This window comes from Trachurus japonicus, chromosome 19, assembly GCF_045865225.1.
Source record: "Trachurus japonicus isolate A0001 chromosome 19, Traja_1.0".
NCBI lineage: Eukaryota > Metazoa > Chordata > Actinopteri > Carangiformes > Carangidae > Trachurus > Trachurus japonicus.
In genome coordinates, this window is record NC_140925.1 from 17,856,973 (window position 1) to 17,869,759 (window position 12,787).

A 12,787-nucleotide genomic window follows, 5' to 3' on the forward strand; every position below is an offset into this window, starting at 1 on the left:
AATTTGTTATTTATAGATTCTATTGTCAGCAATGCATTCTAATATGAAAGCTGACTGTGTTGGATTTGCTGTGATTAGAGGTGAGATTTGAAACACTGAAATGTTACAAACTGTGTATGTTGTATGGAGTCAGAGTTGAGCGGTGATTTTGGGGCTGTCAGGGTGCAAAATTAATACCAGCTGCCACCCACATGATGAAAATTTAAATTCGCATGTGCTAAATGCAGATTATCATATTCTTTATCATCTCCAATTCATTGTTTTTTTTAATTATTATGTGTGTGTCAATGCTGTATCACCACTGAGGATGCAGCTAATTATTGAGTCATCTATCAACTGCATAATCTAGTCAAAATGTTGTGTAAGAAAAGTGGAAAAAGCTGAAAATGTCCATCCAGTGTATGTCCTTAAATGAAATAACAATCTGAGAAACATTCAATGGGAGTCAACATTTATGACTCTGATGTAAACTAATGTATCAAATTTGATGTATTTCTACTTGAATTTTGAAGTTCTCAAAACTAGAATTTGGTAAAACAAACAGAATGACTTGCATATTGTGGGATGCGCAGCAGCTGCCAGATGTTTTGTCCAGTGCTAAATAAAAAGCTTTCTAATGTACTGCTGTCAATTGATCTCATAAATAATAGAAACACCTTCTCATCATCCATTTCATGCTATTGCACTCGGTTTGAACTAGATCTGTGTTGTGCTTCCTAAACTTCAGCATTTGAGAACACCAGAGTGGAGACACTGAGAACTTGATAGTGTTTCATGCATATGGAAGGAGTTGGGAGTTAGAAATTGTGCAATACAAACACATGGGACAAACTGACCTATATGGACAAAACAACAGTCCTGTGATTTTTTTATTAACAATGCCCCATGAGGGAAATTTGGATGAAAATTATGATGAAATTAACATTTTCCAGCAAGCCTGCTCCAAAGAGCAGAATACTTATACACACAGTACTTCATATAAGGCTCACAGGGCCAGTTTCTGCCAAAACATTAATTTCTAGGAGGCTAGGCCAGATGAGATTTTAAACAGCTACTCATGGTGAGCTAAAGTATGAGGTAGTATATGAAAAACTTACTTTATATTAAATGCACAGCATGTACTCTTTTGCTGCCAGGGGTCTCAATCAAAACAAAGACAGTATTGGGTGACATCATGAAGCATGGGATCATGGGAGTTGTTGTTTTCACCACCATGGCCTTAAGCTGCTCCATGTTGAGATTCCTCAGTGTCAGTGACTCAGGAAATCAAACCAAACCTGTGATTTTAACTGTTTAGTTTTATCAGTGGACATGAGTCTGTGGGTGGGGGGTGGGGGGTGGGGGGTGGGGGCTGGTGGAGGTTGAGACTGCTGCAAACCTTGATCTCAAATGTTTCTCTAATAACTTATGCAACCAGATGTTCAGATGGTTTTTGCCAGCAGCCAAATTACATGCAGAGTGTTCCTCCTCACCGTAACAAACCGAGCAGGGCATTAAGGCAGTGTAGCAACCCAGTTTAACTTTAGAATGAGTGACTTTGAAGGACACAAGGTGTATCAGTGTGACTGGATATTAGACCATTGATAATTAAGGATTCAGACATCTAAAAGCCTACATCTGGTCAAAATACGTAGTTGTAAAAAGACAGCGTCATAAAACTGAATAAAGGTCAACCACAACACCAACACATGTGCATAGGGGATATGATAGGTGACAAAATGAAACATGATTAGAACCACATTTTTCTCTATGTTTTAGAAATCTTGACATTTTTTAACATGGAACAGTTATATACCAACGAAATACAGTATTTAAAGTGTGGGTATCTATAGCTACTACTGCATCAAAAGTATGAGATACCATTCTAATTTCAGTCTTTTTAGTCAAAATTTGATTTAAAAAAAGTCTAAATCAGGCAGTTGTAAGCCAAGATCCGTAATTAAAACAACCACCAAAAAGCCACAGATTTGACTTTTTTTCCTGTTGTGTTTTTAAATAGGTCAAACTCATGGCTATAAGTCAAACTTTAACTTAAATAGTCAAAATTGTCAACTAATAAGTCAAACTTTAACTTACCAGCTGCTGTTATCAGATACTATAACAGAGTTCCAATACAGTGAGGCAGTAAGGTATACAGAAAAAAAAAAGATTTCGACACACATACACACCTGTATCTAATGTACCGTAATTGTGCCTGCAAAAGTGGACACCTGTGGTAACTGACTGATTGCTTAATTGAGTCCCTTTCTAAACCTGAGCTCCACTCACCTTGAAGGCGATGTCATAAAACTCTCCACTGTTGCTGATGGAGGGTCTGCTGGGATAAACCAGTCCGGAGGACGGAGCGGCAGCGACGGCCAGTCCTTTCCCTGTCCTCCCGCTGTCTCTGCCGCTGCTCGGCGACGCCTTGGGGCTCTTGGAGCTCCCTTTGCCTTTCACTGCCTTCTTCCTGGACATGGCTTTGGTCACTTGTTCAGCTCCGAATTAAATAAGGCAAAAGAGCGAGGAGGAGAGGAGGACGAGGTGGCTTTCTTTCAGTCTTCAGTACTTTCCTCGTGGAGTTGGGTTCGAGGCGCGATAAGGCGAAAGAAGTTCACCTGTGCGTCAAAATCATGACTGTGCGTAAAGCCTCGACTGATACCGGTTTCGCCAACAAAATACTGACTATGAGGCGAGACAGCTGTTGTCCGGCTGGTGCAGCTGGAAGGCGATGAATCTGAAGTCAGCTTCACAATGTAAACAGCTCCCTCTCTCGTGTTGTGGTGCTGGGAGCGCATGAAGGCATGGCTGTTACGGTGCGCGTCTGTGGAAAATCCACCCCAAAACATAATTGACATACATTTCCCATAGGAGTGGACTATTACTGATATCAATAGCCTTTCAAATCTGTAAAAATCAGGGAAGTTATATACTATGGGTTAATTTATTTTGAATAGTCTATCCAAATTATATCTATTTGAATTCTTCCAGGGTAGAATCAGCACCTCTGAGCATAACAGCTGTACATTTTCAATGTGTTTTATGATGAACTATCTGTAGATCAGCTTGATAATTTGTTCATCTTCCAGAAACAGTGGGCTCATTTTATTTTAACTAGTGCATTTTTTTCCCATCAGTAGACCAGGTATTGGAATTCTGTTTTAGGGTGTATTTTTTTTCCTTTTAAAGGTGCAGCTTGGCGTTGATTGGAGGGGTACCATATAAGTTTTGGATGGATGGAGCCTAGGAATAAAAGGTTGGATAGAAAGCAACTTGATTCAATGTACTATTAGGCCTATGTGTTTCCAGTTGTTGTGCCACCAAATTTCCATATTTGTCACGGATTGAAATTTTCAACTTTTAACCTGTGAAGCACTTAGTGTTACTTTTTTTTTCTTTTTTCTATTAAAGGTGCTAAAGCTTAAATTGAATTGTTTGCCTTTTTTTTTTTTTACAAGCATACATGCATTACCTGCATCTTTCTGTCTGCCCAATGAGATTTGATCCATTTGTGATGCTCCATAAACTTGAGGTGTGAGCTGAGGACAATACTGTAACTGATAAAGGCCACAAGTGAAAAAGCATCAATGTAATACAGTTCTTCTGTTTACTGCAAGCGTTTGCCAAAGTTATACCAAAAGTCACACAATACAATAAATCCCAGGTTATGTGAAAGCACCATGACTCACTCCTTGTCTTTAATAGAAATACTATTTTTGCTGTCATTTTCCTACGTCCATTGTGGTGATACATACTCTAAAGCGTTTGACGTAACCATGGAAAAAAAAGGATGATCTGTCCACTGCACTGGTGACTCATTTCCTGGGATGTATGTTTGATTGTAGCTTGTCTCCACTAGGGAACACTTGCTAAGCATCTTTTTCCATCCACTTTAATCTACAATCTGCTTTACAATCTGTTTTAAACTTTCACAGCTGAGAGGCGCCCAGTGCAACCAGTAGGCGATAGACATCTCTACTTACAGACAACTTTCCATTGATGCATCTATGATGTGATTCACTCACTCTTTCTGTCCAGACTTTCCCAGCAGTGAATCGTACCAACAACCCACACCCCTTTTGGTCATAACCAGCCTTTGAGCATCTCTGCCGCCCCCACTTTAATATTATATCATAGAAAAAAAAAAACTGGGAAAATGCCATGAGCCAAACTGAGCTGTGGAGATGAGACAGACAAATGTCCCTGCTGTCTGTTACACAATCGAGGCACAAAATAAATGGCGTGTGATCCATCGTGCAATCTGTAAGTTAACAATCAAAGTCACATAAAACTGCAAGAAAGGCTGCAAGAGTAATTCTGCCAGGAAATGTATTAGCGGCAAACACAGCAAACAGGATGCAGATACGTTTGATGAGGAGGCTATTAAAAACAGCCATGCTGTGTAAGTAGTGCATTGTCAAAACCAATGAGCTGCAAGCAACAAGAGCACACACCCTCAGTGACGTGACACTGATTGGACTAGCATGTAATCCATGCCATAGTGTATTAAAGTGCTGAATCTCAGCTAGGCTATATGTTCTTGAGTAGTTGGACAGATAAACATGCAGTCAAACAAGATGCAATATTTTCTGGGAGGCCCTTTACAGTCGTTGCTGTGCAGTCTGTGACCCACAGACATTGGCAGGCTCTATGTATGTATCTTCTGTGGCGATTCTCCCCCAGGTGTTCACTGCAGCCTCCTCCAGCTCTTGCTTTTTCTGGGGTGTCTGCCTTCAGATGACTGATTCAGCCAGTCGAGGATATTTAACCTCTTCATGCCTTGAAATGCTCTGTGGTTGCTTTGACCATGTGTTTAGGGTGGTTTCTCTGCTCATTGAAGAAATGTGGTCTGATTTGTTTTGACACATTTGGCTGAAGGTGACCACACAGACTGCTCCTGTTGACGTCTGCATTCAACCTGTTGCTTTCATCAGCAGTTGAAATCATCAATAAATGCCAGTGCTCCACATTCAAAATGCAGCCATGTATTTCCAAGCCACCACAGGGCCACCAAGTTTGACGGATGAGGTGGTGACTTTGGGTTATGAGCTGTTCCCTTTTTCTCCACACTGTCCCCTTTCTTTCATTTTGATAGTTGTTTTATAATTTCAAAGGATTTCACAACTTTACCAGGTATTTTACTGTGAATTGTCTAATGTGATGGTCATAAAATGTTCTCCTCATTGCTGAAAATGAACCATGGTCATCAGCTAGACTTGTGCTTCCCAGTCTTCCAGGTTATTTGCTATTTTCTAATACTCCTGTGTGCACCTGCTTTGTCTGTTCTAATGTTTTTGTTTTTTGCCAAAACATTATTTTCTTCACATGTATGGTCACATCTTTAAATACATTCACACATTTGGTTCAGTTCGGCCCTCAGGCTGCCATTTCTACAGAGGTTATAGCATGGTCAACCTGCTTAATGAAAAAATGTCAACACATGACAGGCCTGCTGAGTTGTATTTGCTGATTAAAAGTGACTATAGCTATATATGTTCGATAGTTATATATACCATAACTATCGAACAACATGTTTCACCTGAAATACTGTACAACAGGCTGCCTCAGACAAAACTGGGGATTGGCTGCCCTCTGCAGGACTTACTGTAGTATCACAGATCCAGTACTTGTTCTGTCCAAACCAGTGGTCCACAACTTTAAAAATCCAGCAACAGGTTTGGATGAAAAATGTCAAAAGCAACGAATGGATTATAAAAATGTTTTGATCTAAACTCAAGTTAACACCTGAGTCTCAAAGCTGGAGACTTGACAAAGTGACATCACTGAAAGTCATCCCTCATGCTCAGAACTCTTCCCACATTCTATCACTATCACTGTTCATCCCTACTGATTAAGCTTTAAATAAAAAGAAAGAAAGAAAGAAAGTAGATTTAATCTTCATGAATGTATGGATGACCTGGTTGCCTATAAGGACATGGTTGAAAATGCATTGATGTGCATTTACGTATGGAGATCAATATATATGGACAGTGATGTCACACAAAATGACTGAACCAGAGAAGGAGGGCAGCAATGTGACAGGACACATATATCGCAAAACTTGACAAATTAAACATAGCAGACCTTTCTCATGGTCACAGGGTTCTTTACATGAGTAATGAAACAGCAGAAGTAGACAATATTCCAGACCTGCAGTATCCTGACATCTACAATTACATTTTTACCTTGTCTTACTCTGTAGATCTCTCTGAAAGCCTACAAGAGTCACAATGTTCAGCCGGCGAAAAGAGTTATCTGTTAGCAATCGTTTGCTTGGCAGTCATGTGAAAAGCGCACTTTCCTGCTAATTGTTTTGATTTTGATTGTCAACTACGATTGTTGGACGTCAGCAACCAGAGCTCCATAATATGCTTTTAAAATGCTTTTAATATGCTACCAGATATCCTTTTCATGTTTGCAAACCCATTTGTTCTTTTCATCAGGATTTTAATTTGACAAATAGATCTGTATCCAATCATGGCATCATTTGTATACATTTACATCTTGTAACATTAAATACAGATTTATGGCAGTTCTATAAACATCAATAATTCCTACATCTTTAAAAAATATCAAACATATACGTAAATCAAACTGTGAAACTGAGCAGAAACATAACATACCTCCGCATCAATTTTAATGAAAGGCAACAATTAGACAATAATCAAGGTTTCTGAAACAAAAACTACACACAAATTCAAAGTGTTTACAAGCGTTTCTGTCAGTGGAAAAAAGCAATGGCAACAATAAAAAAAAATACCTTGAATATGATATCACTCAACAATCTCTGTACTTGAATTGAAACTAGTTTCTCTCATGTGGCCAGCATGTGCTTCAAAGACGGAACACTGAAACAACTGAAAGCAATAAAAGAACTAATGCATGGCCAGTTTTCCAAACACAGTTTAAATTAGAATAATGTAAATAATATCAATGCATACAAAAAGAATATATGAATATAAACAGGGATATTTAAAAAAAAAAAAAAAAAAAAGCAGAATAAAAATCGAATTAACTGTTTCCAGTATCACCTAAGCATTACTTATTGTTCATTCTTGACCATGGCATAGACTGTTAAAAATGTTACAATATCAAATCATTTGTACTCCAAAAAAGATAGGTCAGGGTAACCCACAGTTTATCACCCACAACATTGCATGTTCCTTTTAGCCTCTTAGGCAGTGGGTGTATAATAGCTCTGGAATATGTCAATATCACTTAAGACAGACAATACCGTTTTTCAATTGTGTTTGGTCTACAGGATTATGGAAGAAGGTTTTCAGTCTGTGAGATTAAGTGTTTTGCTGTTCATGTGTTAATGGCATTGTAAAATGAACAGCTTTACTGATTCCTTTGTGCAAATATACAACTGTTTATATCTGCCAGTCAACTTTTCTCATTGGTCATTTTCATATTGAATGTTATAGGACACAGGACCCTCCATAGTGAATCCAATGTAGAAGGATACATCTTCCCGGCTGTATCCACTGCGGATATCACCAAGGTAAACAGGACGCACCTGCATTTTTAGGTTTCCACCATAGTTCACATAAATGTTACCATTTTCTGATTTCCCTCTAACTCTCAAAAGCTTCCTCTGGACCTCTGGCTCATTCCATGCTTCACCACTCTGCCATAGCTGGTGTAGGTTACGTGGTTGACTACCATGGCTACGTTGAGAGTTCAAAAGTTTATCAAGCTCCACTTTGGAAACTAGCCGCTTAAGTCCACTTGATTTCCCAAGGAAGAAATGAGCAATAGCACTTCTGGCTGGAAACATGTAAGAGAAGCGTCGATGAAAGGATTTCTTAGCTGATGTGATGTACAGGGTGATATTTTGATATGATGCCGAGTTGTCAATCCTTCGGTTTTGTGTGGGCCACATGAGCAGCATGGAGAGGTAATACAGCTCTGTCTCTTTTGAATGAGTACCCTCCTTTTGCAGTTCCTCATTGAGAAGTTCAACCAAGACATCATATTTCCTCAGAAAAGTGGAAGAGGGCTTGATATCGTGCAGAACTATGTTTGCCAGAATGAAGTTGACTGTATCTGTGACACTCCTCCTGGGTGAGTTGTCAAATATAAATTGCCATTTTTTGACAATGTGCTCCATTTCCATTCCACTTTTGTCAGTCAAGCACTGCAGAAGGCTAGCAACAGAGTCTGCTCGCTTCATTTCCAAATGACGCCTGTGGTCCACTAATGTCTGATGAAGACTCAGTTTGGGTTTACTGGCTGTTTCCAAAGCTTTCTCCTCTTCTGTGTCAATGAATATTTCAATGTACTTTCTGAAGTACCCAGATACCTTTCGTTTGTGTCTCTCATCAGAGGTTTCCATTGACCTAGGCTTTAGGTATAAAAAGTAAGTCTCAAAAAATGAGAAGATTTCCTTCAGCCTTGGCTTCAAGGAAATCAAAAATGTCTCATGTTCTACCAGGACATCCACAAATTCTTTAGTGGCTGTGTTGCTGTGATCATATAAACTACTCGCTGGGTGGCGATCTCTAAGGAATTGTAGCATTTTATCTCTTTTATATCTGTCACTGACACCAAAAAGAGGAAGGTCTTTAATGACATCAAGCAGGGTCAGCATGACTTCTGTCTCTCCAGCATAGCCTGAAATGTTGTAGGATTTTGGTTTCTTTTTGGTATGTAGATCAAAGGGATCCACTTGTTCATCTTTCTTGGCTAGCTCCTCTGAATACTGGAACGCTTGTACAGCCTTATCTCCTAATGTTAGGTATTTGGCAAGTGCTTCGGGAGTGAGATCCTTACAATCTTCAAGTTCTTTTTTGAGGTGACTCTTGTAAACTTGTCCGACTGTATCTGCAATGTAGGAATTTGAATTTTTCCCTTGTGCATCCAAAGCCCATTTAAGGGCAGTTTTAAAGTCATTTTCTCTCAAACAGAAATATCTTGCCAGTGCTTGCGGAATTGTTGCACTTCTGTCAAACCGCTCTGTGGCTCTTTCTAAGACTTCTTTAATTCTTCCAGGTCCTCCCTCATCATGCATTTCTTCAATCAACGGAGAAAACAAAGTGTCTTTGTCATCTCCTTGTACTTTCCGGTGACGTGTGATGAGCATGCTTTGGATGTTTTGAGCAAGGAAATCCTTTCCCATACATGATTTGTAGAGTTTGTCACAGTGCAAAACATTAGTAGTTATCTCAGCCAGAGAAAGTTTGTGTTTCTGGGTAAGAAATTCAAGACACTTCTTAGCAATCATTTGGTGCAAGAATCGTACTGCTTGATAGGTGCCATGCTCTTCAACAGTGAAAGTGATCATCAGTGTGGAATATGGATTCATTTTGTCATCAAGTGTTTCTTGCTTCCACAGAACATTTCTTATGCCCACTAACTCTTCACACAAAGAAAGTGACATGTAAGATCTGTTGACATAGGTGTTTAGCAAAGCCAGGAATGAGAAAAGCTTACCTTGCTGGGTTGTGGTGTCAAGATCTTTAACAATGTTGCTCACCAAATTTGTGATGTAAGTCTCACTGAAGTTTTTTGTCATGATCATGAACGCGTAGAAGGTCTCTGGCTTTTCATGGTTGTCTTTGAGCTGTTGAAGCTTCTCTGAAAACAAACTCTGCTCTTTAGCTGATAACTTGTTGGTGATGACCACATTTGCAATGCGGCTATTGTTGGAGCTCTCAACAGGGAACTGAGTTCTCTCACAGTTCAGAATGATTACCATTAGACTACTATGTAGCTTCCTATCATTGGCAAGGATGCACTGTTTTAGGTCCTCTACATCATCTCGGTTGTCCACCAAAAGGAGAACAGGTGTATGTCCCGACTGCTCCTGTTTGCCGTAGGTCAGCAGATTCATGACTTGGGCTGCAATTTCATTATTTGTTGCCATGTTGTTTTTAACAACAGCACATCTGAACTTATGCCTCAAGTTCCAGAGAACATGCATTGCAAGAGTTGTTCCTCCACATCCAGGGTGATGGAAAAGATTGATCACAACACATCGAGATGTATAGGTTTGTGCAGGTGTGATCAGGTCATGTAGCTCACTAAATTTGTCTCGTTTAATGAATGGCAAACTGCCTTTCATCTCAGAAAGGTAAAAGTTCCACCATGAAACTTGTCCTCCTCTATAAAAGTCTTCCTCTGTTTTCTTTTTGAACTCGTTAAAGGAATCATTTGTTTCAATTTCTGTGTTTTGACATTCATTTTCAGACAAAATGTCCAAAACAGTCATGAGTTCCTCATCTTTTTTTGTCAGCAGGACAGAGCTGGAGCCTGTAGATGGTAAGAATCTACTGGACGATTGTGTTTGGGGTCCTCTAAGCTTTTTGATGGTACTTGATATTTCATTCAGACTCAGTTCATAGATGCATTTACTTGTGATGTCCTCTTTACAACGACAGTCAACAAGCTGCTGCCAGCGCCTGAATACATTAGAGTCTTTGCAGAGGCATAACATATTGTTGAACCCTTCCAGTGTGCGATAGATTGCACAGAAGGTCTCCAAGATAGGGCTTGAGACGTCACTTACTTCTGAATGAAGAATGAATATCACAAGCAGGTCTTTGGAAAGCAACTCTGGGTTACAAAGCAATGAAACCATGTTGGTAACTTCACCAGAGCGTTTTTTAAGCCATTCACTGTGTGTTAGTGGCTTGTCTGTCTCATCCTCTTCATTCACACATCCGTTGCAAAAAATCCAACTTGTTTGTTTAAACAAGTTCAGTTTAGTAATGACTGTAGTAATACTGTCCTGAGTGGTATACATGTGAGGGTAGTGCAGATTGGCTATGCGATCTCTTCTGTAAAAATTGCATGCTCCATTCACATCAGACTCAGGATCAAAATCAAGTACAGCAAACAACTTCATCTCCTTCAGAAAATCCAAGTGCTCCAGTTGGCTTGAATGACATTTGTGTGTGACAACAATAACCTGAGTGGAATTCTCAAATGAGTCCCTTCCACAAGTTATGAGCTGTTTCAACCTTTGGCCCTGATGACTTTGGGGGGGTTGTTTGTTGTCGTCCTCCTCTGCTTGCTTTCGTGCTGACATCCAACACTTGACTTTCTCAGCCAAATTTCTTAGCTTTTCTTGATATATTCGAGGATTAGTATCTGCTAAAATGTTGATTGATCTTGGGCCATCTCGCACAAAGAGACAGCGGGTTTTGCATTGCTGTGTCTTTTCCATTGATGCAATACTCAACAGAGTATAGAAAAAATCCTGTTGTGTCTCAGAATAAGGCCCCATCCACACGAACCCGGGTATTTTTGAAACCGAACTTTTATGGACCCCGGTTAAAAAAAAATTTGCGTCCACACCACCGGTTTAATAAAAAATAACTCCGTCCACATGAAACCGCAAATCCGCCTCAAACGTGCATTCCAAAGCAGTAGGTGGCGATAGCACTCCAAACAGGAAGGCCATTTAGCCAATCACAAGGCTGGAAAAATTCATACCGGAAAAACAACAATGGCGAACCGAGGCCGGGCAGATTCCTTCGTGTGGACGGACAGCGAAGTTGAGTTACTTCTCACTGTTACTCATGAATTTAAAATAAGCAGAATTCAAGAAAATGTGGATTGGGAGTCGTGTCAGTCCAAGTACGGCGATATACTAGCTCTTTTTATTGAGCAGTACCGTGAGACGTCCTCCGACGACTTCCCTCATCGAAAAGAAGAAATAACCAGGCCCATCATCACGAACAAATTAAAAGCAATACGGATGAAATATAGGGGAGCAGTGGATAAAGGTCGCAAGAGTGGTTTTGGGAGAGTCGTGTTTCTTTATTTTGAGCTGTGTGAGCAGATTTGGGGTGGGTCTCCAGCAACGACAACCCTCGCATCCGGGATAGAAACATCAGACGTTAACGTTACGTTAACGGCAGTTGATTCATCCTCTTCGTCCGACGTGTCTGACCCACCACCGGAATCCCAACTCAGCACAAGTCCATCGATGGTGAACCAGAGACGAGAGTTACTCCAGGTATGGTCCATAACTTACTAAAAGAATAAATGGAAATAATCAAAATTAAAGCTAGCTAGCTAGCTAGCCTGCATGCTGCTTGTTGTATACATACTGTATACACAAAAGTGAGTACACCCCTCACGTTTTTGTAAATATTTTATTATATATTCTCTCTCTCCCTCTCTCTCTCTCTCTCTCTCTCTCTCTCTCTCTCTCTCTCTCTCTATATATATATATATATTATATATATATATATTCTCTATATCCTCTGTCATATCTATTTGAAACAATGTAAAGTAGTTAACCTCTCTCTCTCTCTCTCTCTCTCTCTCTCTCTCTCTCTCTCTCTCACACACTCACACACACACACACACACACACACACACACACACACACACACACACACACACACACACACACACACACACACACACACACCTAAACTAACTTGAAATAGCCTAATTCTTCTGCTATACTTTTTCTTCCCAAGGCAAAACTCCAAGGACACAAACATGACAGACTCAAGAGAAAGCTTCCAGCTGAGACACAACTCCTGCAAGCAACTGAGGAGGACATCCAGATGAAAAAGAGAATTTTGGACTTGATGGAGACAACAGAGAGGCAATCTAATGACAATTTCAATAAGTTATGTACTACTCTTCACACACTGACAAACTCAATTGCTGATGGATTTGCACTGCTGAGGCAAATACATCCACCACCACAGTCAGTCACCATGCTACCACCACAACCATACCAACATAGTGGTCCTTATGGACATCTCTATGCATCTCCACCAGCACCCAGCACATACCCACCCAACTTAACTGCAGGCACTTACCCATCCAACTCAAGATGTGA

The 12,787-nt window shown here is 40.0% G+C and overlaps 3 protein-coding genes across 3 annotated transcripts in view; 1 reads left to right on the forward strand and 2 right to left on the reverse strand.

Annotated features, from left to right (window-relative positions):
• The window catches only part of rab26 (RAB26, member RAS oncogene family), a 94,095-nt gene extending 91,295 nt beyond the window's left edge, over nt 1-2,800 (reverse strand). Inside the window, exon 1 of the mRNA XM_085761193.1 lies at nt 2,269-2,800. Coding sequence (XP_085617319.1) covers nt 2,269-2,457 — 189 coding nt within the window. The 5' untranslated portion in view covers nt 2,458-2,800. The remainder of the gene's footprint in view (nt 1-2,268) is intronic.
• A 4,544-nt stretch (nt 2,801-7,344) lies between these two features.
• On the reverse strand, nt 7,345-11,209 carry LOC146967691 (sterile alpha motif domain-containing protein 9-like). The gene has a single exon (XM_085762280.1). It carries the CDS (start codon nt 11,207-11,209, stop codon nt 7,376-7,378), a length of 3,834 nt encoding a protein of 1,277 aa, XP_085618406.1. The 3' UTR covers nt 7,345-7,375.
• Nucleotides 11,210-11,431: 222 nt separating this feature from the next.
• Nucleotides 11,432-12,787, forward strand: LOC146967692 (uncharacterized). Its single transcript, XM_085762281.1, has 3 exons — nt 11,432-11,944; nt 12,417-12,547; nt 12,727-12,787. Exons 1-3 carry the CDS (start codon nt 11,432-11,434, stop codon nt 12,785-12,787), a joined length of 705 nt encoding a protein of 234 aa, XP_085618407.1.